Here is a 27533-nt window from a genome sequence, read left to right on the forward strand (position 1 = left end):
GAATACAATAAAACTGTAAAGCTCATAACCACTTTTCATTTTGTGGTTTAAGCGCAACATCCCATCATGTAGCAAATGGGCACTGAAATAAATGGATGTTAAGTCAGCAACTTCAGCGCTTCTTCAAAAAGACAACCGTTAAGTGCAAAAAACAGTTGACCAAATGACTGTGTTTACAATGCAAGAGTTAACAGCACAGTCCCTTATCAGAGATGCCAGTGACAATGCAAGCCGTTTGGCACACATTTCTACTGAAATGCAGTGGAACATTCTGTTGAATAGGCTTCATAGTACAAAGCACAGTATGAACTATCAGCATCAACCAGAAAATGTTTTTAGAAGCAATTGATACATTTGGAAGGAACAAAAACTCGGAGTGCGCCGTCTTGCCTGGGCACAATTATCATGGAAGTCAAGCAACCATGACATTACTGGCCAAGATGTTTTGTCAGCCTGTCAAAAGCAGATGTCCATAATAAAATTGGTTTAATAATGGAACTTCGAGGGCACTGCCTTGGGCTTCGAACTCGCATATAAAAGAGAGCTGCAGCAGCACGGCCATTTTATGTTCTGGCATGTACACACACAACATGCTTTATCTGTGACCATTCAAACTGCTGCCCTTAACCCGGTTTTTCATTTGTTAACAGCCAGATATATCAAGTTATGTGAACTGCCAGCTAAAATATAACTACTCACAAAGCGAATGCAGACGTAACAGATGTATTCAAAACACCAATATCCTAAGCGCTCAGAGCGCATAAAATGTGCTTCTAAAGGATAGCATTAGGAAGAAAAAAAACAATTTAACCAATAGACTAGAACCAATTGCTTATGTTTGTATTTATCAAGGACCAAACTGCAATTAAGTAATGAACGATGTTTACAACAAACGATGGAACATAGCAAGAGGTTGGGTGCCTATCGGAAGCTTTGAGGGTGATGGTATCAAAGATGAGAAGAGAGAACAGACATAACCGGTACACACATTAAAACGCCGTGCATACTAAATACTGCATATTATTTTTCTACACTACAGTATCTGCACGTGGAAAGACAGCATGAAGCAAAGAGAAGAGAGCAGGGGGCAGAGGAAAGTGTGGCAAAAGGAGTTAGACATGTCCTCCAAGGCCTGAGTAACAGTACTACGTTTTGAAGGCATAATTAAAAGATGGGAGGGAGGGAATGGCCAAGATCAGGAGGTAGAGCATTTCAATGAACTGCACAAGATGGCGGAGTAAGGGATAAAGAGATTAGCAAAGAATCAAACATGTCTGTGTGCAAACTCCCACTTAGTCGCTGTTTTCAGACATGTATTGGAGGATTGCCTTTGAATCGATTTAAACCCTAAAATGAGTTTGCAGTGGACTCTGCTGCTTCTCAAAGCCACCAGACCTGTTTGGTTAGTCACATCTACTATTGTGATGCCGTTGTAGCATACGGGTGACCCTTTGTGTAGATCTGGGAAGGCCATCAACTTGACTGGAGGAACCATAGCTTCAGTGTGTGTTGTGTTGGGGTTTGGATGTATATGATTAGTACAGAGCGCATATGGGGTTTAGAATTAATGGTTTACGTGATGTAGTGTGAAAATAAAGTGGGTTGGATCTACGCTGGTCTTTGTGGTGGTTTATGTGTATGGGTGGATGTGCCAAAAAAACTTTCAATTTTGTTCCCCAAAGGGCAGGAGGCAGTGATCAGTCATCCTTTGTTCAACGAGAGTAGTGTTTTGTTATACTAGCATTATAGTTTTTTAGGGTGCCATACGGCTCATGTGCGGAGCTCTAATGTTTATGTTAACATTATCGGAGTGTTTCTTGGGTGTATGTTGTGCACAGCATTGCAGTGATGTTGATTCTACTGCACTTTGCAAGTAGTCTCCAAGTATGGCTTTGGTGCAGCACTAGCCACATGAGAGGATCCTGTCTGGCATGTGCAGTTTTAGTATGACCATTTTAGGCAACAGGGGATCGATGGAATGTGATGTTCTCGTTGGCTACTGAAAGCTCCTAGATTAGATGCCAGATGTGTCAGCTGCGTGAGGCGAGAGCCGTCTATAATGTACTGAATGCAGGTTGTGTGTTGCTTTGGACACCAAAATAAGTCACATTAAAACCATTTCCAAAACCACATATCAAACTGTTAAATAATACGTCAGGTTAAATATTTCCTACTTGAGAACGATTTATTCCTCACACTAGGAAGTCACACTTTTGTTTGGAAAATGACTGAAAACTGCTCTGTTGAAACAAGCTTTCAACAGCCAAATGCACTCAATGTACGCCCAAAGCAACCTTAAGTACATATTTGGTTCTATACAAAACAGTGGGGGCAGAGGCGGCGGGATCCAGGAAGGATGAAGAGTATGCAGGTTGCAAATGTAATGATTTTTGAAGGAAGAGAAGGCCGAATTTAGGAAGACATTCAAGTAGATTAGAGTAGTCTAGTTTCACGAAATTGTGCCAATAAGGAACTTAGTAGCATGGCAAGGGAGATAGGTGGATGTTTGGACGCTCAGTAGCTGGTATCAAGCAGCAGCTGCCAAATTAAATTTGAAGCAATGCAGGAGCATTGTTGACTCGAACAGCACAAGAAAGATAAAGATGCATTACGGAAGGCTGGGATTAGGGGAAATTGGTTTTTGGAAGTTAAGCAGGAGAGATCGTAGAACCATCCACGGTCATCAAGCTATTAGACAGATCGAAATAAACAGGGTATGAGAAGATTTGGATTTCATTGGCATAGACCCGAACGGGTAAATGCAAAAGAGAAAAGAGCAGGAGGCAGAGGAGGAAAGCGTGGCAAAAGGAGTCAGACATGTCTACCAAGCCTGGGTAACAGCAGAGAAAGTGAGCTTTGAGAGCAAACTTAAAAGATGGGAGGGAGAGAGGGAAGGGTCAAGATCAGGAGAAAGAGCATTTTAATGAAATGCATAAGATGGCGGAGAAGGGGGTAAAGAGATTGTGCACAGAAATGTTTTAAAACAGCAACTAAGTGGGTGTTTAGCAAATAATCGGGTAAGTATTGGAGGATTATATATATATGAATCAACTTAAACCCTAAAATGAGTTTGTAGTGGGCTATGCTGCTTTCGAAAGCCACCAGACCTGTTCAGATAGTCACATCGGTAAAGTATCAACTACTATTGTGATGCCATTGTAGGGTACGGGAGGCCTTTTGTGCAGATCTATGAAGGCCACCAACTTGACGAGAGGAACCAAAGTTTGCGTATGTGGTGTTGGTATGTATGTGGTTAGCAGAGTACCAGTGTTTAGAAATTGAACGGTTTACGTGATTTATAGTGAAAATAAACTGGGCTAGATTTATACAGGTCTTTGTGGTGGTTTATGTGTATGGGTGGATGTGCCAAAGGACCTTCCATTTTATGCCCCAATGGACTGGAGGCAGTGATTAATCAGCCTCTGTTCAACAAGAGTAGGTGTACATAAAGTTGACTGTGCTCAACATAGTGAGACAGAGCGGTTTTGGAAAGGTACGAGAAGAACACTTTCGGGTAGAGCCAGAAAATAAACAATATAAATACTGTTTTAATTGCTAAAGGTGACATGTTGGCAAAAATGAATAAGTAAGACTGATGGATGGTTATTGTGGTTTGAAATGATGAGTCAAACTGCATGACAACTAGAGAAGGAGAGCAACCTTGGCGAAAAACACAGAAATGGGCAGAAGAGGATGAAATCCTTTGTGAGTAGGTAAGTAAAGAGTGGGCCTGCTGACCACCAGTTGCTCCAAGACCCCATAAACAAATTATAGTTTGGAGACAGAATAGTAGTTAGGTAAATAGGGATCCAACTTTTTTCTAGATGTGGTTGTTACACTGTGGACCTGAAAGGTTCTGGGCTGTTGCTGGAGAATGAGACAGAACGAGTGGGAGACAGAGGTGGTGACATGAAGTGCTAGAGGTTGGCAGAAAGAGTAATGCCCTGGAAGGGGAATAACTCATTGAGGGACACAGTTAAAAAGAGCTTTAGCCATACCCTTTGCACCGTCCCACTCACCAAGGGACCTTGCCTCAGAATCTTGTGACCATACCATCTCCAACTCTCCCCTGTATCACCCTGTCCTGTAGGGGGACTCAAAAAAAGTTATCAGATAGTCCAGACCCATACGGATCTTATTCATTTATGTACACATTGCATGCTTCATGGAGACCCAAAATTGTTTTAAAGCCCATCTTAAAAGTTGGCCAAAACTTACTAGTGTTCATTGAGCCCAAAGGTGTTCATAGTGGCACGCACAAATATCTGATGAATCATAAACTCCCTCATAGTACTCTTTCTAAGTAGGACTGCCACACACTGTCAATTGTGGGGTGTAAAAAATAAGGGACAACCAAATCCCGTGGGAGAGAGCACAGTTACTGGGATCCTGCTACAGAGTCAAAACCGACTGACATCAGGCAAAAAGTAGGGGTAACCATGCCAAAAAAGAGGGTACTTTCCTACAGGAAGTGTCACTGTTTTAGTTAATGTGAAACAAACTAAAAGAACACCGCCACAAACACACATTTTTCAAACTGCCTGCTCATAAATGCTCCATCACTCTAAAAAAACAAGCACCACATCTAGGACCTGCCCACTGACACACAATCTGACTTACTATTTGTAAATGAATAATGGTTGGGAGATTAAATTGTCTTAGTGTTGCATGAAGCCGTTCCTCCAGGCCATTAAACAATCACACAAAACCATATAGGCAAGAGAGGAGGTGGACAGATATAATATATACAAACAAACAATAAATCTCTGCAAAACAGACATTTCCATGTAAGGTTTGAGGCCTTCCACACCAGATGCAACCCTACACCAACTTCCCCCTGTAACTTTCTCTTCCTTTACAGACCTCCGCCTAACAATTCTACATTCCCAGACACTTTTCTAGACACAGTCTCAAGCCTTATACATTATACTCAAACCTACACATCTTGGGGACCTAAACATTTGGTTTGACAAACCCAATATGCCCCATCCAAAAGCCATCACTACTGGCCTAGTCACATTGTACATCAGATTGTACACAATCCCACACACATCGCTGGACACATCCTAGATGTAATTTTCGCACAAACCTGAACTAGTTACCGTTCAAAGCATCACAGCAATCACATGGTTAGACCACCATTTGGTAACTTTATTAATATAAAACACAACAAATTAACACACCCCGTAGCACCTTACATACATGCATTTATCGACCATGAAGCAAACTCAATTTTGAAGACTTAGAAAAACAAATAACAACCAAAACACTGCTGGTGGCTATACGCTGCATTGTTTTTAGCATAGTGCAATAAATGCGGTCCTCCATTTTTATTCACAACACATTTCGGTATGGAACTACATGGAAACCGTACATGCTTGCACACCTAACTGGCTAGGAAGAAGTAGAAGAGGGAAACATTGAGCTTACCTTGCATCCTGAAAGAATTCACAGCCACAAACTATACACACACACAAAAACAGGATCCATTTTACTCTTCTTTTGGAGAAAAAAAAAAAAATCACATGGGCCATTTCCCCAGGTGCATTTTCAGACTCATGCATGGGCTAATACAGTATTTTCTACGATCCTCCTACCAATATGTTTAACAATTTCCCAGGATAGAGGTCTACAATTTCAATGTTTCTACTTACAAAATGTTCAAGTTGTTGAAAGCGGATGATTGCCATCTTATCCTCAAACTCAATAAGCTGAAGGCTACTAAGCACAGCAACGTTTAGCATTTATTCTCACAAGGAGCAAAAGTCAAGATTCTTACAGAACCCACTTACTGCTTGTTGAACAAAATGCTCACGATTCTGAAAGAAGACAAATCAGACAAAATTGGTCTGAGATTAAGAGACCAGATATATCTGCTGCAAGCTAAAAACTGAACAGATGTTTAATGCCCTATGGGTTACAAATCTTTCAGCCATAATTGTGCTTTAAATATTTTGCCCTCATGCTCATTACTTGCCTTATCCAGAGCAAATGAAGACTTACCCAATTAGCCTACTTTACACATGAAGTGATTAGGATTGGGTCTCTGAACAGGAAACAGTTTTTAAAAAAATAGGTGAAAAATCCTGAAGGGAGCTTTTCTTTATATATTTGAAACATCTTATGTGAAATTATATTAAAACCACAATGCAATAAATGGCTAAACAACCTATTTCACAAAAAATATTATTGTATGGTGACATACTGTACATAGGAACATTCACAAGCACCTTGCTGCAGATATTCTTGGGCCGATATTAGAATATTGAATCTAGAACCACAATATTATAGGTAAAAATAGCTAAATTTACATTAAAATGTTGTCAAACAACATTAAAATTGAGAATTATCAAAGGAAAATGTGACTTACCAGTATCAATCGTTTGTGGTATGTAGGGCTGTAGATTCATATGCTGTGCAATAAGCTTGCCATCTAGTGTTGGGTTCAGAATAGTACAACTTGTTTTTGTTCAAAGAAAGTTTGAGTCACAGGATCGAGTGACTCCTCTAGGTAATACTGCACATGGGCATAGAGTCCCTTGTTAGATTGTTTCTTTGTAGGTAGGAGAGTTAAGTAGTGACAAATAGGTAGTAGGATGGAAAAGATGTCCATGCAATGCATTTACATATGTGCATTATTTATATAGAAGACTAAATTGCAACACCAACACACATCCGGGGAAGAGGGAGGGCGCATGTGAACCTAGAGTACTAGATGACACGAACAGATGTATACTGGTAAGTACATTTTTCCGTTTGATGGCATGTTTAGCTGTAGATACACGTGCTGGGCATAGACTGTAAAGCAGTCCCTCCATAGAGCGGTGTCAAGTGTGCAGGGGTAGCAATTGTTTGAAAAAGTTTAAGTACCGCTTGTCCTACATTTGCTTGTAGTCTTGCAAATACATCTTCACAATAATGTTTTGTAAATGTGTGCGGTGTAGACTATGTTGCTGCTTTACAAGTATCTGCTATAGTTATGCCACCTAAAAAATGCCATAGATGCACCATATTTCCTGGCTGAATGTGACCTGGGTGGTACAGGTAATTGTCATTCAGCTTTAGTATAACAAGACTGAATGCATTTGACTATCCATCTGGCTATAGTTGTTTTAGATATAGATCTCATTTGTGTGGTGAGGAGAAAGCCACAAAAAGTGGTTTGGTGGTCCTAAAATGTGTTGTTTTATCTATATAGTACATAAGAGCTTTTTTAACATCTAAAGTATGTAGTGTAGAGCTCTTTCTGCTATGGAATCTGGTTGGGGTGGCGGGGGTGGTGGGGGGGGGGGGGTTGGACTGGTAATTCTTTTTGATTAATATGAAATTACTTTTGGATTTATTCTTAACACACTTTTTTCTTCCAAAGATAAAGCCTGGAGCTCTCCGACACATCTAAGGGAGGTGATAGCAATTAAAAAGACTACTTTTCATGAAAGGAATTGTAAGGGGCAGGAGTGAAGTGGCTCAAACGGTGGAGCCGTGAGTCTTGAGAGTACAATGTTAAGATTCCAAGATGGAGCTGGAGGAATTCTTGGTGGAATTATTCTTTTTGGTACTTCCATAAATGCTTTGACAACTGGAATTTTAAACAAATAAATATGCTGTCTATTTTGAAGATATGCAGCTATAGCTGCTAAATGAAAGCAAACAGATAGGTAAGCTAAATTTGCTTTTTTTGTAAATGCAATAAATATTGTACAATGTCTAGTATTGTTGGTTTGAGAGGGTCAACATTTTTTGTTTGGGAATAACAAACAAAACGTTTCCATTTTGCTGCACAGCATTATCTAGTTGTAGGTTTGCGTGCTTGTTTAAGGATATCCATACATTCCTGTGGTAATTGTAAATATCCAAATTCTATGACTTCAGGAGTTATATCGCTAGGTTGAGTGATTTGGGATTTGGATGTCTTATTCGGCCTTGTTTTTGTGTCAGGAGATCTGATCTGTGGGGAAGTTTTTGATGAGGAACAACTGAGATTTCCAAAAGTGTTGTGCACCATGGTTGACGTGCCCATACAGGGGCCACTCAGATCATGTAGAAATGGTAAGAGTGGGAGAAGGGGGAAAAGCATAAGCAGATATCCCCAACCAACTCATCCACAGGGCATTGCCCTTGGGCTGAGGGTGTGGGTACCTGGAGGCAAAGTTTTGGCATTTTGATATGTTGCAAACAGATCTATTTGGGTGTTCCCCACTTTTTGAAGTACTTCTAGGTGGAGTTTCCACTCGTGTATTTGTTGCTGCATCCTGCTTAGTAGGTCTGCTAAATGGTTGCGTATTCCCGGGAGATACTGTGCCACTATGTGAATGTGGTGAGAAATCACCCATTTTCATATTGTTTGTGCAAGATGGGACAGTTGATGAGATTGTGTTCCCCCCCCCACCCCTGTCTATGAAGATAGTACATGGCAGTCATGTTGTCTGTATGTATCAACAATGTCTTGTGTTGCAATCATGAAAGCAATGCTTTCAATCCCATAATTTTGCTTGCTGTTCCAGGTAACTGATATGAAGAGACCGATGAGTATCGTCCCATATCCCCTGAATTGCGAGGATGAGGAGATGAGCTCCCCAGTTGTTGTTTGAGGCATCCGTTGAGAGTGATCTGAGGTACAGGGTCTACAATGGGCTGCCCTTTCATTGAGAGACAAGTCTGGCAGTCCAACAACACTAGATCTTCCATCTGACTATGTGCCTGAGACCACTGACAAGAGAGACATTGTTGAAGAGGACGAATATGAAGACTGCCATGAGGCACTATGGCAATGCAGGATGCCATCATTCCTAACAGTTTCATAACATTTCTTACTGTGTATGTTTGGTTCTGTTTTAATGTAGCAATTAATGTCTGAAAAGCTTGAACCCAGTTTGGGTTGGGAAATGCTATTCCTAATGATGTATTGAGGAAAGCTCCCAGATAGGTTTGTATTTGGAGAGGTTGCAGATGATATTTGATGTAGTTTATGGTGAACCCCAAAGAGTGTAGGAGACTAATTGTGGTTTGAGTATATTTTTTGACACTGTGTAAATGAATTTGCTTTGATGAGCCAATCGTCCAAACAGGGGAAAACATTAATTTGTTTTCTTCTGAGATGTGCTGCAACCACTGTGAGGCGTTTTGTGAATCCTCTGGGAGCAGTTGTGACTCCGCATGGCAATACTTTGAATTGGTAATGTTTTCCTGCCACTACAAATCTTAGGTATTTGAGGTGTGCAGGATGAATGGGAAGGTGAAAGTAAGCATCCTTTAGGTCTAACACTGTCATGAAGTCACCTAGTTATAGGTAAAGGTATAACATCCTGAAAAGTGACCATATGAAATGTATGAAAATGTTCTGATAGGATGTATTGGTTTAAGGATCCGAGATCTAATGTTAGTCTGAAAGACCAGTCTGTTTTTGGGAATTAGAAACTCCTTGGTATTGTAATGGTACAGATTCTATAGCCTCTTTTAGAAGGGAATGTACTTCCTCTTTGAGAAGAGTTAGATAATCTTGAAAGAGTGAGTAGGAGAGGGTATATTTGGCAGAGTAGAAATGAGCTGTGGTAATTTGAGTCCATGGGGGTAAAAGAGTTGTAACCTTCCCCCTACTGGAGTGGTTTGTGATAGAATTTTTTGTTGTAAGTCACTGTTTAGTGACAGATGAGGAACCTCTAGATGTAGATGGTTTTCCTCTTCCCTTATTTCTGCTTCCGCTATATGATCCTCTGAAATAACCATTGGTGTATTAAGAGATGGATTTAGTTTGATTTGTGGAATGTCTTGAAATGATGACCTAAACCCTCTTGTAAACCTTGCATGACATAAATTGCCCCTGAATGTGCTGTCTGGTAAGGCTCCCATAGCTTTGGCAGTTAGATTATCTTGATTTAATTTTTCAAGTGTGGTATCCATCTGTGAACCAAATAAATGCTCTTTATCAAAAGGCATGTTTAAAACTGCCTGCAGTACCTCCTGTTTAAGCCCTGAACATCATGGAATTGTTGGAAATTGTTTGTCCCTCATTTACAATTTCTACCCCTCTTTTATGATGTTCTGCTGGTAGGTATTGTAAAAGTTTCTCCATAGCATCCAGTGAGCTCTATCATATCTGGATAGCAAAGCTTGTGCGCGTTTACAATTCGCCACTGATTGGCTACACACACACACACACACACATATATATATATATATATATACACACTTTTTATCAACTCTGGAAGTGATAACCCTTGCTCTAAGAGGCTCTTTAAAGATTTATTCTGCGTGTCTGAGCATGTATGGAAGCATTTGGAAAGAAAGGACTTTCCTTATGTGTTGCACTAAGTGTGTCTAATAAAAACATCTTCCTTCCTCTATTCAATCAGTCTACATATGTCCTTTGTGAAATGCTGCTGCTCTAGCTATAACCTGTTGGTAAGATGTGGAATCCTCAGGTGGTGAGGGTCTAGCTGGGTAAAGATCCGGATCATTTGGTGTAATAGGATCCGAATCGTACTCCTCCCATCGGTCCTGTTGATCTAATGCATCCCCTATATCTTGAGACCCACCAGGTGGTTAACTAGGTGGTGTGAACCCTAAAGGAGGGTGAGATGTTGGTGGAGGAGTATGTTGTTGAGAAGTAGGTAAAAGTGGAGAAGTTTGAGTACAAAAAAGGGTTTTCTTTGGTAGTCTTCTTTGGATGTGTAGAGGAATCAATACTCTCTTAGAAAGTTAATTTCCTTTCTAAAGGTGGTGGAGGTGATGTTATAATCCGCCCTGTTCCTTGTTGAAATTGAAGTCGGCGCTGCCTAGCAACCAAAACTTCTAAAATTGGTTCCACCTGTGATGTAGGGGTTGTTATACTCTGTCCAGAGTCACAGTGGTCTTTTGCGATGTTTTCAGTTTTTAAGGTTTTTGTGGATGGAAAAGTTTCGATGCTGAAACATTAGTTGACAGTTGTCTTTTTTCGGTGCTGAAGTGGTCGGCACTGAAGCACTATGTATTTTCGGTTTTGTCAGTGCGAAATGGATGTACTGGAGGTCGATGCTTAAGATTGATCTTTGACTTTTTTTCAGTGCCAAATAAGTTTCTCGACCCGGACGATGGCTGGAAGGCAGTGGCGGGCCGGTGACCTCTTTTGTGGTTGTTTTGTCCGATGTTAAAGGGGCTTTTTTACTTAGTTTGTGCTGGTTGTAATGGTTGACTCTCAATGTCAGACTGCACATCGGAGTCAGAATCTTGAACAGAGAAGGCCTCCTCCTGGTTCCAAGTCTTCTTGCGGGTCTTCGTCGCCAACAATATCCGGTGTATCATCTGGATGTTGAGACGCCATTTCCATCCGACAAGCTCTTTGATATCTAAGAGTCTGAAGGACGCGCTTTGCAGGTCTGGTGTAAGACACAAATTGCACACCTGATGGTCAGTGTGTGGAAACTTTGAATGGTATAGAGTGCAAAACCGGAATGGAGTACGCTCCTTTAGATCTGCATTCTTCGATACCACGTGGAAGAGATCGGCCCGAAGAGGGCCCAAGAGGGCCTTTCCATTACTGGAAGGGCCGAAAAATTAGATTCAGAATATGGAACAGGAAACGAAGAATACGTGATCGGAAACAATACCGACAATGATAGTAATACGGAAAGAATACAGTTTTAAACTGTTTGGAGCCGAGAACTCTGAGCAAGAGAACACACTCCTCAACCAAATGGCAGAGAAAAACAATCGAACAATGGACTCCATGCCAATGCGCAGTGTTACCTAGAGGAGGAGTCACCCGATCCTGTGACTCGAAAACTTTCTTCGAACAAAAACAAGTTGTACTACTCCGAACCCAACACTAGATGGCAACTTTATGCACAGCATGTGTATCTACAACTACACATTCCATCAAACACAGATTTTCCATTAGAAGTATGAAAAAACATTTGACCATTCATTTCACTAAAATTACCAAATCAAGACTAAACAAACCAAAACAAATGTAATAAAGCGCTCGTAAACTAAATGAAAATAAAAATAAAAAAATGGTCTGTAATCAACTAGTCATTTGAGTACTTCCACAATGCTTTCCATAAGGGTGCTGTTCAGAGATAGTCTTCATTCCCGCAGTCGTTGACACCAGGCTTGGTTACATGGGGCATTTACCTAAGTCGCCTGCAAGGTATTTTAGAAACTGCCTCCCTACGGAGGACATAGCAGATGATACCAGGTTTCAACCCATCCCCAGTGTCCCGGAAATATCTAGCAATGGAAAAATCTTAATTCTCCACCAATGCAGCAGCATTACTGTATGTATCAAAGCTGGCCTTCGTGAAAGGACTTTTAAACTGTCAAAGTATATACTGACAAAACCAATTACACTCCCCCGTCCAGTGCAAATTCAAAGTCGGGACCTTTTGCCTAGGTGCTAGGGTGTCCAGGAAAAATCAAGCACACCCTGAGAATTGCGATCTAGAAACACATTTTTTTCCCCCCTTATAAAGAATCACTAAAGTTGAATTCTGCTCAGCTGATAAATACCTCCTGGCTGTCTTATGCCCGTCAAATCTGCTTGTTTGTGTCTGTTGCTCTGAACAGCGTCCTTAAGGCAGCAGTGGGAGTGGTGGACACTGGAAGGTCAAAGTTGCTAATCTAACTCTAGTTCTAGAATATCTGGGAAAAGAGTCCCCTTTCCCCTAAATATTCGAGGAGGCTGGTTTACTATAACTCCTGCCCTCAAATATTTTGGGGAAAAGTATAAATTCCTCAAGTATTTTTAGGAAGGGTTGAAAAGTATTAAATTTTGATTGGAAAAAGGGCTGCCGTGAGGGCGCAGCTCAGAGGAAAAAAATAGGAATACCATCAAATTCTGGCGGCAGCAACAGAAGCCCTCTCCTCAATCAGCATTCCTTGTCTGGAAAGGTGTGTGGTGAAGACTGTACAAGCACAGTGCTGTAGTAGGACATCTGAATTCAAAGCAGGCAGAAAACTCTGCCAATCATCTAAAATCGTCCACAACAACTAATAATTCATTGGTAGGTTTCTAGTTTACAGTTAATTTACGGAAGGGGTAGAATACTCTGTTTGGTAGTCAAGTTAAAGCCAGAAAAGATTTATCAGACTAAGAGCTGTAAAATAGGTTCAAACAACTCAGTTTGACTTCACTTTTGTTGCTGAGCACCCTAGTTTTGCGTATTCCAAATAAAATGAGGCGCAGTGCAGTTAAAACCAACGCACAGGTATTTGGAAAGATAACTGTTTTTAGAAAAGTCTTGGTACTAGTTGAGCTACTTTTTATGCGACCATAGGTAAGCTGGGAGTAGGCCCTAATGCCGAACAAACGGACTCAGCAGAATTAAACTGCACTCTTAAAAACAGGATTAAATTGTGTCATAAAAACGAGCCATTAGATCAATCAATGAAGAATTTGTAAAGCGCACTACTCACCTGTGAGGGTCTCAAGGCACTGAGGAGGGGGAGAGGAGGGAGGAGAGGGGAGGGGAGAAAAAGGGGGGGGGCTGCTACTGCCCGAACAGCCAGGTCTTGAGAAGTTTCCTGACGGTAAGGAGGTCTTTGGTCTGGCGCAGGTGGGTAGGAAGTGTGTTCCATGTTTTGGGGGCAAAGTGTAAGAATGACCTACCACCGGTTGTAGTTCTGCAGATGTGTGGGACGGTTGCGAGGTCGGCGGAGCGGAGATGCCGGGTCAGGGTGTAGAATGAGTCGTCTGTTGAGGTATTCTGGTCTGGAGTTGTGCAGTGCTTTTTGAGCATGGGTGAGGAGTTTGAAGGTGATTCTCTTGTTGACTAGGAGCCAGTGCAGGTTTTTCAGGTGTTCTACGATGTGGCAGTGGCAGGGGATGTCCAAGATGAGGCGTACAGAGGCGTTCTGGATGCGTTGCAGTCTCTTCTGGAGTTTGGCCGTGGTTCCTGCATAGAGGGCATTGCTGTAGTCCAGCTTGCTGCTTACAAGGGCTTGGGTGACTGTTCTTCTGGTTTCGGTGGGTATCCATTTGTAGATCTTTCGGAGCAAGCAGAGGGTGTTTAAGCAGGAGGAGGAGGAGGAGATGGCACTGACTTGCTGGGTCATTGATAGTGAGGGGTCCAAGATGAACCCTAGATGAAATGTGCATTGTAAATAGAGAACGTAGAGGCATACAGATCAAAACTACATGGTATACACATTTGATAAACAACCCGTAATTTTTTTGCAATATTTAGAAAACCCAATGTGCACTCACATTTTTACTATTTGAAGAACAAATAACCATAAACCCATCAAAATGACATCAGGATGGGAAAGTGAAACAGACACCATGTCGTCCGTTAACCACTCTCAAGCAGTCATGTATTATCGCCTGAGGTACTCAAACAACAAGCACTTCCTAAACAACAACAAAGAAAGCTGAAAAAGAGAAATTAAAATTTTGGTAGGTCATCTGAGTAAATCTACAATTAAACATTTTGCTTTAAGATACGAAAAAGCTAACGTCTGACACAAAGAATACTTTAACTCCATGACCAAAACCTAATGATATGACAAATAGAACAATACAACCATCATAGAGATGCCATGACCTTGATGGATAGATTAACCAAGCAATGGCACACTATGCAAACCAATAGCTGTTCTTGTTCAAATAATTGTTAAATTAGCTTCTCTGAACAAGTATGCAGACCGATCTAAAAATATTTCTTAAATAACGTTATAGGGGTCTCTATGTTTACCTTATGTAAAATGACAATAGTTAACAGCGCTTGTGCTTCACTTCTGTCACAATATTATACTGCACCTTTGTGGACTTTTCGCAATGAGATATTTCAATGTTCAGATATATGACCTTAAAGCAACACTGCTAACCCAATCACTGAAACAGATAATAAAATGTAATAAATCTGAGAGAACGTACAATAGCACTGCTATGAAAGCCTTTAATACAACAGGCAACGTACATACAACTAGTCACACTGACATGTTTTTGAACACTCAGCAATTTGGCTCAAACACCAATTGAGCTCTATATGAAACAGATTTTCTCTATTTAAAAAAAAAAAAAACCTTCATCTGACAGTTTAGTAAGGTAAACGCAATGATGGCGACAAATTTGCGATACAGAAAAATAGCAATAAGGTATTTCAGACATCTACCAGCAAAGCATATCATCTCGGGAACTCTGCAACTCCCTGGCAGACTACTTCCACAACAAGATATCCACCATCTACAGTAACTTTGAACCCCAACCCACCAAAATCTACAACCTCCTAACACCGGCAGATGGAACCCACAACCACCCTTTCACAGCATGGAAGCAGCTCACCACCCAGGAAACCAAAGCCACTATGAATTCCATCCAATCTGGAGCACCCACAGACCCTTGATCCCACCACTTCTTTAATCTCAGAAGCAAGGAAATCAGTGGTAAACTGACTGCCATTCTCAACATATCCACCACCACGGGCACTACCCCAACAGATGAAAGCATACAGAGGTCAGACCCCTCCTCAAGAAACAATCCGCTGAACCCAGCAAACTCAAAACTATTACTCCATATCTCTGCTCCCCGTCAAGTCCTCGAGAAGGCCATTAAACGCCAACTCACTGATCACCTGGAGAGAAAAACCTGCTGGACACCTCCAAATCTGGCTTTTCCACGCCAACCACACCACCGAGACTGCCCTGATCGCTGCCATTGGTGAAATTGGAGCCCTCCTTGGCCTAATAGTGGCCCTGATCCTCCTAAACGTCTTAGCAGCATTCAACACCGTACCCCCCCCCCCCCCCGACAGTCCTCAAAAGATTTCATCACGGTGGGATCCAAGGAGACACTCTCAAATGGATTGCATCATTCCTCACAGGATGAACCCAGAGAATTCCTTTACCAACCTTCATCTCAGAACATGAGAGCACTACCACTGGCGTCCCTCAAGGGTCATTACCTAACGCCACCCTGTTCAACATTTACTTGACGCTCCTAACTAATATCGTCAGAACCCATGATCTCAGCATATCCTACACAGACAACACCCAGCACATCCTTATGCTCTCAGAAGACCCCCCTCACCACTAGCACCAACTTACACAACTGAGTTACGAGTGTTGCTTACTGGATGAGGACAGACTATCTGAAGCTCAACACAGATAAGACTAAAGTGCTGATCTTTGGGAACAACACCTCTGTGGGAGGACAATTGGTGGACCCACACCGACAGACCACACCTGCAACCCTGGCATCATCTTGGGACAGCAAACTTAACATGAAATATCAGATCAACGAAGTCTCCTCCGCCTCCAACCACACCCTCCACATGCGTCGAAAGATCTTCAAATGACTCCTTATCAACACCAGGAAAACCGTCACACAAGCCCTAGTTACCAGTCGGCTGAACTACAGCAGCACGCTCTATGCAGGAATCACCACCCAACTCCTTTAGAGACATATCATTCAGAGCGCAGCCACCAGACTCATCATCCAACTCCCCAAACAGACTCACATCACCACCCACCTCAAGAACATCCACTGACTCCCCATACAGAAAAATGCCACTTCAAGATACTGATGTATGTACAAGGTCCTCCACGACCCAGGTCCAGCATACATCAACCTCCGCCTGAACTTCCACTAACCTTCTAGGCATCTGCGTTATGCATCCCTCACCCTCACACACACTCCATGCATGCACCAATGCTAAGTGGAAGACGAACCTTCTCCTACCTCTTGGAACGACCACCTCCAAACAGCATCCTCCCTACAGAAATTCAGAAAGTGATTCAAGACATGGCTTTTCAACTGAGTCCAGCAAGAACCCAGCACCTGGATACCCTCTTGCATGATTAGCCTCCCTCTATAAACCTGAGTTGATTGAGAACTATTTTAACGACAATAACAAGCTCACAAAAGTGTAGATTCATAAATTACAGCATATAAAATCCCTGGCAGAAAAATAAATCGCAGACTTCCTTAAAAGCATCCAGACCTTAAAAATATATATAATATGAAAAAAGAACACAATCCACAGCAGTGCGCTTGCTCCCTTCAGCTGTTAAATGCCTTTTCTTTCCTTGAGTGAAGCCTAGCTCGGATTCATACTATCTAGAATTTCCTGACAACCTGAGGACAGACCAATAGGAATCCTTTCTGGTTTAAATTTCCCACACTTTCCAGAGGAGCCCAAGAACAAAAACACATTGTCTGTCGAAAAGACAAGGATTTTTACTTTTCTGAACAGCCTCCTCTATAGACACGAACCCTGAAGACTCCACTTTAAGTTGTGTGATTGCTTGGGCAGAAACGACAGGTGGCTACAGTGATTCTCATGCCCAAAGTTTATTTTGGTTTCATAACCCTGTGTGAATATGAAAGGAGTTTTTGGAGCTGGAGACATGAACTCATAAGCAGCAGACTAATACGGAGTGAATGGCACTGTTTCTTCAAGTGCTAGACTTTTTTCTGGAGTTTACTGGAAGTGATGGGTTACACAACATAGTAAAAACGTTCACCAAATATCACAAACCGGGAACGGTGTACCAAAAACCCTCTACTTACAGTCTGATGGAAGAGGTATTCATTAAAAGTCCATTTTTCCCAGTCAATTGGGTGAAAGCAATTAAGATCTGCAAATTACATCAAATTAGTAGGCCAAGTGTCGCTCAGCCACAAACCGCAGTGGTCACCTTAAGGAGAAGGATTAAGGTACATTTGCCAATGGCTGTCCCGCTTGCAAATAGGAAAATAATTAAATTCATCAAATCGTTACTCCATGACGGACAGCAGATTTATTTATTTTTTCCTCTTTAGATGGGCAATTCCAGAACTCATTGTGCACTCTTCTACTTATGACATTTTGTCAAATGTGTGTTTTAGGCAAAACAAGAGAGTTAAGGTGAAGTTTGCGCCTCTCACATATCGAGACAAACAAGATAATCGAGGATTCTGGCATGGCAAATCAGAGAATAAAAACACCGTTTTGGCAATGCTGCACCCGACAGCCTAGGTTGTTGTGATGAGAAGATTTCACAAGTCACACTGGTTTGCAGTGAAAGTCTGTACCTCTAAATTATTTCGTTTGATCCTAGGGGCCTGAAGAACACATCCATCTCAGCTGTAGGACCTCGCTTTGGAGGACTAAAACAGATTACAAAAGTAGAATGTAACTGAAGGAAAATAAAAGATTAAACATTTCCAGGCGTTTTAAGAATTGCCTCAGTTGACACTTCCTAAACGACTATTCAACTGGAAAATCCAGACTACAAATCAACTGCTTGTGGGCAAAAAGGAGACATCAACTTCAAAGTGCTAGTCCTCATACATTTGTGGGTCCATTTAGCTTACCTGAAAAGCAGAAGATGCATATCGAAAGTCATTTCTGCAGACTGGAGTCCCTACAACATCGGTCTCAAGATTTACAGATACGTTTTAATCTTAGGCAGCTGTCTATACAGTGAATACCACTGAGGTGTGAGGAAAAGCTGCTATATGAAGTTTATGTGGCATACAATGCAGGCATGGTTTCATGCTAGCATGGCAATGGCTTATGCAGTAAATGTCTTATAGTGGTCAGAAAACAGGCTTTATCGTTTTCTAACAAAAACCTACCTAAATAGTGCAGAATAAGTGAGTGCTTGATTGCCCTTTTAGGTTGAAGCTTTCATTCTCCGACACTTCCTCCTAAACATGGCAGATTGTAGCGGGCCTCCTTCGGGTCCCCAGCAAAGAAACACACAGAGACTGCTTGGCATACACATGGAGACTGACGCACGCAGCTCCAACTTTATTTTATATCCCTCTACGCTTCTCCGCCCTCGCGCACCACCGAAGGCAACAATGTATAGAAGAGCCCGGTGGCTCTCTACAGCAGATGAAATGTGCCTCTAAACATAAATATTAGTTACTTCTTGTACGAAGGAAAGTAGCAGCTAGTTTATGTATACTACTGTATTTTTAACAAAAAGCATTGTGCACTATCCTGTGAAACAAAATAGGAGCCAAGCATCAGCTGACATTTCACCCTCTCCAAAGAACGACATATAAAAACAATATATACTCGATATCAGTGAAGGGGTGGGGTTATGACTAAGGCACAGATCACAGAAAGGTTTCTAAAGAAGCTTTATGTGAATCGGTGTATTATAGACGAATGTAACTATGCTGTTGACAGCTGGTTTTAACTTGGGGAGGGGTTTAAACTAGTCAATTACAGCTGTGTAATGAAGTATGATTGGGGGCAACCTAACCTCTGCCCTAACATGCATAGTAATTGCGGAGTTGTTCATAATATTTACAGTCATTCTAATGTACGATTTGGAATGAATGCAGTGGTTTAAGTCACCAGGCAAGCTGACCTTTACATAACTCCACATTCTTTCAACGGTTTGTGAGGATGGATTGTGCATAAACACATTTTTCAACACCAGTGAGCCGTCCAATTCACCGCTGGAGGGGCCCGTTCTTATTTTGTCTGTTTTCCATAGCACAAACTCGACCTAAAGTATATGTGCACAAGTTACATTACACAAGAATAAATTATTTTTTTAGGTAAGAGACAATAAGCGATTTGCCTATAATTCCAGAACGTTAAGCCAATGCAGAGACTGCAGTAGCAAGGAGCGCGCGCAATGCCGGAGACAGTACTGTTTAGAGATACCTCGCTGCACTCCGTGTTGCAGTCACTTGGGGGAAGAGAACCTCTTCTGCCAGCGTGGACTGGATAACTGACTATGTGGATCACCATTGTACAGATAGTTTAATGGACGTGATCGAAGCGAACCCAGAGCAAAAAGGACTGGAGCAGGCATGGTTAGCGCACTCACCATGAATAAGTAACTCTCCACTGCAGCATGAAAAGATCTATACTGCTACACGAGGGAAGAGTGTACGAGAACCACAGTCTGGTTTTCCTGTTAACACATCCCTCCCAAACATTGATGAAAACTTAAGGATGAGAGGAGCCAACTACCAGAGACCACCCACTCCTACCCGACTCAGCCTGTGCATCCTGCCTCAACTCTGGATTCCCAATGGAACTTTGTTAACACACCCTGGACCAAATAAGTGTGCGCCAGAGGCAATCAAGATGATGTGCCTAAAACAATGCCCAGTCTTGCACCTTTCATAACTACCATCGCTTGTCCCTAAAGGGCGACAGAGACCCTCGCCTGGCACATGTATAGTTGCTCCCATAGGACAAAAAAACAAATAAATTAGAAACTTTGAATGAAATAAAACCTATTGTGAGGCTAATTTAAATAGAACAGGCTCGTCTTGTGCTGCTGAGCTGCTTCTGTATTCCTGCCACTCTTCTGTCTTTCCTCCCATGAACAGTGGGGCCACTGGCCTCGTGCCTGTATACAGCAGCAGTGGCTGAATGAGGCATCCTACTCACTGTGTAACATACCAACTACTGTGAGCATGGGACTATGTCTTATCTGACGAGGTGAGATTGTCTCAGTTTTTGCCTGACTCAAAACCCTCATCAGCATAAGAAAGAATAAGATACACTTTAATTAACTTTTTCTCCATAAAGATTGAAGTGTCCTTTTGGAGTGTAGGAAATCTACTGACACTACCTCAATCTTGTGATAATCCCAGTACGAGTAGTAGCGTGTTGTGTTATTTGAGTCTGGCTCACAATGCTCTGTGCTTTGCAATCAGTTACAAGTCTACATATCTGAAATTAAGTTCCCTACACGGAAAGTCATGTAAGTATTTGGGGTGTTTTGAAAAATCTTTAGATACACCGTAATTACAAAGAGTGTGCCTGGTTCACTGACCTAAAGTACATAAAGGTTCCAATTTGGATACAAAGTGCATTTTGTAAGCTATCTTTATGCAAAACCTGGGGCGATTATCCACATCAGCAGGCAAAGAGAGCTTAATGTTGGCCACATAATTTCAACGGATATCCACACTCTCCCCGTTTTTGACCTGAACACCACAGATTGATTTGCAAAAAAAAAAATATATATATATCTAACAGGATAGATAAACTCCAGCTTGTCTACAAAAGTATCTCGCCTAATTGTAGGACCTTTGCGGTAGTGTCAGTAGGCTGGCCATCCAATCTGCAAGCCTTCCCAATAGGACTTCAGGTCATGTTTGAAGAAGATGGTTCCCTTTGCCAAGCACTACACCACTGAGGGACTCATCAATAATACTAGATACCACCGGGAAACTCAGCTCATACACCTAGCTTGTGAGGAAATCTTTGTCTGGCTTATATCATAAGATTAGAACTCACTTTAGATAGATCCAACATTTGTTCTAAACTAGATACTGCATTTTGTATGTCCTGATAATGTCTCTTTTCTTCAATATGCTCTTGTTTTTGGACAGCGTTATGGTGCACAGCACACTGGGGTCTATGGAAATGAGCCAAGCTTGATCCTTCAACATGCAGCAAAACAAAGCAAAGACTACAGCAATGTCCAGCAGGGAATGTCACCTGGGATTCGTAACCCGAAGCATGAAGCACAAGTTTAAACATTTATGTGATAAATGTTGAAGGTTTCGTATTGTGAATGGCAGTTTTTTTTTTGCACGAAAATCTCCACAAAGATTGAAGACAGACATTTTCTTTAAAAGGCTAAGGAAAAGTTATTGTACTACCCAAAAAAAGTTCTCCACAAACTAGTGTTTCTAGATTCTCGAAATGTCTCCACCTGCCCCAACATCATTAGTTTACTATTAAAATATAAAGATTTATTCTTCAGGAAAGTAGCCCTATAGTAAAATTCGGAAATAGGTGACTTAGGAGATGGTTGGTTGCATAAGAACAGTCAACATGGCTGCTTGTGGCCCCAGTGGGCATACAAGGTAAGCTGGGATGCTCCTGTATTGGCACAGCCAGCAAGTGAAGACCAACACGGCTAACGTATGTACTAGCCCAGCTTTTATGCAGAGCTTCATACTGCCATTTAGACTTCACAGCACTTCCAAATGTCTATATATTGAGCAACAGACAACTCGCACTCTGGAAGACTGGACCCCTGCAGAGGCAGTGGACATCCATCCACTGGAGAAAACGTCCGAGCACAGCCAACAGACAATCACAACCCACGAAATAAACATTCATGTATACTAGGTTACATTTCTTCTATAAGCGTTAGCTGTAGTTTTCCAGTCAGTTTCTGCACCGTTTATGCTGCTTACCGTTTGGACTTTTGAAAATCCCGCTAATTCCATCAGTCTGTCTCTTCTGAGCGGTTTTGAATTCTTTGAGAGACAGGTAAAGGACCTTCCGCAGCATTCTATCTTCTGACCATGGGATCCCGTCACTGTCATCCTAATAAAACGAAAAATAGAAATTTCCAATGAAACAGAATGGCGCTGCTCAACCAAGGGCATTCAAAATAAATCTATATGCAATTGCATAGCACGCTTATGCCGCTCCTGAAGACTGCACATGACGTGTTACGATAATCAAATCAAATGTTATTCAGTTTACCCACACTAAGAGGAGGGAGTGCTAACACTGACCTGTACCTCACCGCAGACGCTAATGACAAGCGTTAACTCATTGAGCCGTTTTGCCTTACTGTTGACTGTAAACCTGCAAGGAACGTAAATTCCACTCCCCCGGTGATACAAATACTGATGTGAAAATACTTTAATGATCTGGTGAGTAGAATTGTTTGAAAATTGAATAATAGTTCGTCACTATTGCAGGGCAGGCAGGGAGCACGCCAAGGCCTCATCATCTATGTAAACTTTTGCTATTTGTTTTAGGTCTAGATAGAAGAGGCCGAAGCTCTTCCAAACTGCATTGCGGTAAGGCACATAGGTGACTGGAGGAACACCATGTCAAACCACAGGAAGTCGTAAGAATCTGAATTAATGTCCTTGGGAGCTGGTATGTTGTGGATTCTTTTATGTGTCAGCAAGCAGTGCAGGCAGACCCGCAATGGGAACGCTGAGCAAAGAGTGTGCTGCAACCTGTGCTACTGAACGATGCGCATAATACTGAACACACTGTGCCAACCCCTATTTAGGTTACCAGTTAGCCAAGGAGTGATAACGGGGCACCTGAGGACAAGCAACATGAAATCTACACGGGTGACCAGCTCCTACATGCGGAGAGGACGAATAGTTTTTCATTACCCAGCTCACCATCAGCATGGCACTGGTGAAGGAGAAGCTAATCCCAGGCTTCTGAGACAGGCAGAAAGTGGGAGGAGCAGGTACTCGTAGGCTTCAGGAGAAAAAGAGGGGCAACTAAGTCCAGGCTTGAAGGAAAACAGAACGAGATGGCGAGTTAGGTTTCAATAGGGGTCAGATATGCAGCTGCATCCTGCTAGATTTCCTAGGAGGACATTATTTGCCATACTGGGCTATAACTGCATTGACAGATGAAGCAGGGACAAACACCAAAATTCAGGCACCCTGTGAGACGGCAATGCGGGCAATAAACTCCACTCCTCCACTCCCCCGCCCCCCAGCCCCCCTCACCCCCCCCCCAATAAAGCTAACACACTTTTCATATTTAGTCACACCACAACCAAGAGTTTATCAGTGACAACATTCCCTCCCAAGGGCACTTGGTAACACGGAGAATGATGGACAGTGGATTTTACTCTGAGAGGCCACTTAAAGTTAGTTTTGAAAGCAGAGCCTGGCCCATCTAATCTGCCCATATCACCTGGCCACACAACGCAGGTCATGCACACTGTCTCCCGTATTATGTTTGTTTATTGAGTACTACTAGTTTCTCGGTCTGTCTACAATGTTTTTGATCCATTCACATGTAGTTGTGTGTTATGCATTATTATTAGAAACCATTCACTCCCCTCACCATGAAAAATGAAGTGCCACTCAGAGTGAAAACAAAAACACTAACCAAAAAAGTCAAAATAGATCAATTAAGTCTCTACATTAAAGGAAGAATGTCTTGTTTTTTTTTAATCATCATCCCTGTATTGGTGTCAGAAAAACAAGACTGTCACCAAATAAAAATAAAAAAAAACAGAACACACCATATTTTTAAATCTCTCTCTCTCTCTCTCTCTCTCTCTCTCTCTCTCTCTCTCTCTCTCTCTCTCTCTCTCTCTCTCTCTCTCTCTCTCTCTCTCTCTCTCTCTCTCTCTATATATATATATATATATATATATATATATATATATATATAGTTGGTTTTTAGTGGCCAACTGCTTCACCAGAAGGATCAGGTTAGAATTTGGATACCAGCCAACAATTCAAAGAAATGATTAAAATTATGACTGCAATTCAAGAAATACAACTGTTTGGTTGCGCAACTTAGTACGGGTGGGCATTTTAGTCAAAATTACTGACCCCAGGTTTTCAATCTGGTAGAGCTTTTGTCAAGGTGATCATTAACCAAAGTGAAGTGGAATGACGGCCATATATCTCAATGCAGAAGAAGAATTTCTCACAGTACCTACAAGAGAAACATCTGCTCCTTAAAATATCAATCCCCCAGCTCTTGCTCGTATGGGAACAGTATCCGCAAGCCCTTAAGTCTGCAAGACGTGAAAATAGCAGGCTTCAAAATAGTTAAAAATGTATTTTGTGGAATTGCCTGCCCAGCAAAACTCTCGACAGTGTTATCCCTAAAAGCACTTGTCATTTGAAAACTTTACAGCTGATAAGATTTAATATTTGTCTTAAGGTTTTCTGATTAAACTATAATCACCAACATACTCTCCAAGGAGATTCAGAAGTACATTTCCAGGTTCAACTTGGACATAGCAGCCAGACAGCTTAATTGCCGTTTATATTCTTGCAACCCACTGCTACTTGCCGAGATTTATAAAAGTAGCAAGTTAATGAAATTAATGTCTCTTACAAGGTCAGCCACAGCTGCCAATGAATTATGTTAAAGAAAATGTTCAGTGCAAATGTTTTTTATATTTTTTTTTCAAGGAACACCAAGAACTCAAAACACTTTAATAACACACCAATTAAATCTTTTAGTGGTGATCTGTTTGCATTCGTCTTTCAGTGGATGGACAACATGTATCCCCCGCTGTGCACCCCATATTCTCCCTTCTATTCAATCCTTCTACTTCCTCACAGCTCACACAAACGTTTGCGGGTGAAAGGGGCGGAGCCAAAGCAGGCCCATCTGCAGGACGGCTGTCAATCAGGTTATGGTGGCTAAATTCAGACAAAACCAATAGCTTAGAGTCACACGGGTCCAGAAAGAGTGATCACAAAAACCTTTGAGGACCCGTGTGTTTTTCTTGCGTATTAATCTGCATTCCTACACTCTGTCAGAGTGAAGAAGGGGATCTGTACGCTTACCGATTTGGAATGTGTTAATTCCTTTTAACCAATGATTCAAAATTTAACAGAAGAAAGAAATCAAAAGACCCTGCTTTCTATATGTCACTTGAAAAAAAGGAGTGTTTTTTTTCTATTTTTTAGTACATAGGTTCAAAGAGCAGAGGAGTACTTTAAATATTCTTATTACAGCACAAAAACAGGCTATGATAGGGGGTGAGAGACAGGAACATACTCTTGGAAGAATAAAATGAGATTAGAAGCCAGCTTCCCACGTTTTAGGTTAACACGTTAATTCATGACAAAGTTATGCTTAATACCTTAAATAAACGAGTGGCATCATTCCTGTATGAAAACATCAAAATACTTTCAGTGCAGACTATCGGTCACTTTTTACCATACCTAAAACAAACGAATTTTAAATACTTCTCACAGAAGGCAGCTCAAACTGGCCATGATGGGCACGAGTGAAAGTATAAAGAAGGTACAGAGGAAACAATTTAGGCCATTTCACCTAGTTTAACTTGTGAAGGCTCTCAATGCAACTCGAAATATGCATAATAAATCTGAAAGGAATGGCACTCTTTCTCCTGGTAACTAAGATTAAAGTAGAGCCGCAGTCTAAATGTAAACTAAGCCATAGTTCAGGCTTCTAATTCATACCACGATAAAAGTGCATTTCATAAAACCAAAGTCACCTGCTCAGTTTAAGGTCTTTAAAAAAAGTTCAAAGGTTAAAAGGAGAATTGTTCATTTAGGCATTACTGAGAAGCCAGTAAGTAGCCAGGACACCGGTTGCAGAAAACAGCTTTTGTTTCCAAGGATGAACAGCAAAACACAGCATTTGTGTTGTCTTGTTTGGCATCCTCCTATATAAGGTAGATATAGGTGAAAAGGTAGATATAGGTGAAAAGGCATGGCCCAAGTACCATAAAAAGTGATAACGGACCCTTCGTTTGGGGACCTCTCCTTGTAGAACTGGAAGGAGCACCAGACTCCTGCAAATCCATGTTATTCATTACAACATTATAACTCTGAAAGCTCCCTTCAACAATTTTCTCTTTGGGTATCCCTTTGAAATGTAATTTTCAGAGCAATTCCCTCATTTTATTTATGATCATCTTCGGCGGGTGTGTTTGTTACCAATGAGACGGGTGTGAGGAGCTGGGGCAGTGAGTAGGTATCTTTAATCGAGCCTTTATAGGCCATTCTTCTCAGATTATGTTCTAGTATTAAGTCATGATTACAAAAGAAGTAAGATTTTGCCATATCTTACTACGGTGGCTTCTAGAAGTACCGCAGCTCCAAACACGTTCTGGTAGTAAGGCGAGCTCTCCCCATTCTCTCTGTAAAGCGCTCCTAACAGCAGAGCAATACCGAAGGGAATGCTGCGATTTGTGCAGGCTCGTTTCTGGGGTTTGTATATCAGCAGACCGTCCCAAGTTTCCAAAACACCCCAGTCAGCAGAACGATCTTTCAGGTTACACAACCTTTGAAGCCTGTGTGAACTTCAGGCTACATGCCGAAATCGCACCTGTCTGACAGACCTCAATGAAAGGAGTGCCTCGGAGTGTTGGAACATTAACAGCTTTGTTCCTCACTAAGGAACTGCAAACTACCAGTAAGGATTATACAAAAAACTATCTATTGAGCATTTAGCACCAATTCCTACACAAACTAACATCCCCTTTACAGGCAAACTTCATACTGGTGAAGTGAACCTCGTAACTGTTTAAGGAATGCATCTTTCATAGCAGTCAAAAGCAAACTAGCTTGCAGAGTAAGATTTTGCCGTCCTCAGAAGTGTTGAGCTCCGATTCAGCTTTGTAGGCGTATTAAAAATGAGCCGTACATCTACTTGTGCCATGCAGCCTTCGCAATCCAATGCACTTTCTTCTGCTGACGACTGAACAGCCCTCGTTCTCCTGATAGAAACAGCACCTCTGTTCTAGTTGGACCTAGCCCAAAACGATTTGCTCAGCACTGTTGGGTAAGAAACCAGGTAAGCTGCAGAACCATTTTAGGATATTTCATAAAAATGAAAACGTGAACCACTTCGGGTACCCACTGGCGGGTACATTTTGTCTACAGCGCGCGTTTTTGCGTGTGCGCGTGTATAGGGGGTGGTCTGAAGAAGAAAAGTATAAACCCTGCGAAATGAGATTTATTAAACTTCAAAAGAATTCAGCTGATGTCAGTAGATTAACTTGGCTGGTTTCAAGCGGCCTTTGAAGGCAGTTGGAACAGAGTCTGTACAATCAAGGCCCTTACTACATTTTCATCTGCCTAGACTCATTATATTAGATTTAGGTTTACGATGCAACAGACGCCATAGAGAATTATTAATTTATCACCTGAA

General features: G+C 41.6%; 1 protein-coding gene across 5 annotated transcripts in view; it reads right to left on the reverse strand.

Annotated features, from left to right (window-relative positions):
* Positions 1 to 27533, reverse strand: part of JARID2 (jumonji and AT-rich interaction domain containing 2) — a 589480-nt gene that overhangs the window by 355350 nt on the left and 206597 nt on the right. For 4 of the 5 annotated variants that reach the window (XM_069218785.1, XM_069218783.1, XM_069218788.1 and 1 more), the window contains exon 2: positions 22088 to 22220. In XM_069218785.1, coding sequence (XP_069074886.1) covers positions 22088 to 22220 — 133 coding nt within the window. Of the gene's footprint in view, positions 1 to 22087; positions 22221 to 23044; positions 23069 to 27533 lie in introns of those variants that run through there. The other variant, XM_069218787.1, reaches the window with a different exon arrangement.

Source organism: Pleurodeles waltl, chromosome 2_1, assembly GCF_031143425.1.
Source record: "Pleurodeles waltl isolate 20211129_DDA chromosome 2_1, aPleWal1.hap1.20221129, whole genome shotgun sequence".
NCBI lineage: Eukaryota > Metazoa > Chordata > Amphibia > Caudata > Salamandridae > Pleurodeles > Pleurodeles waltl.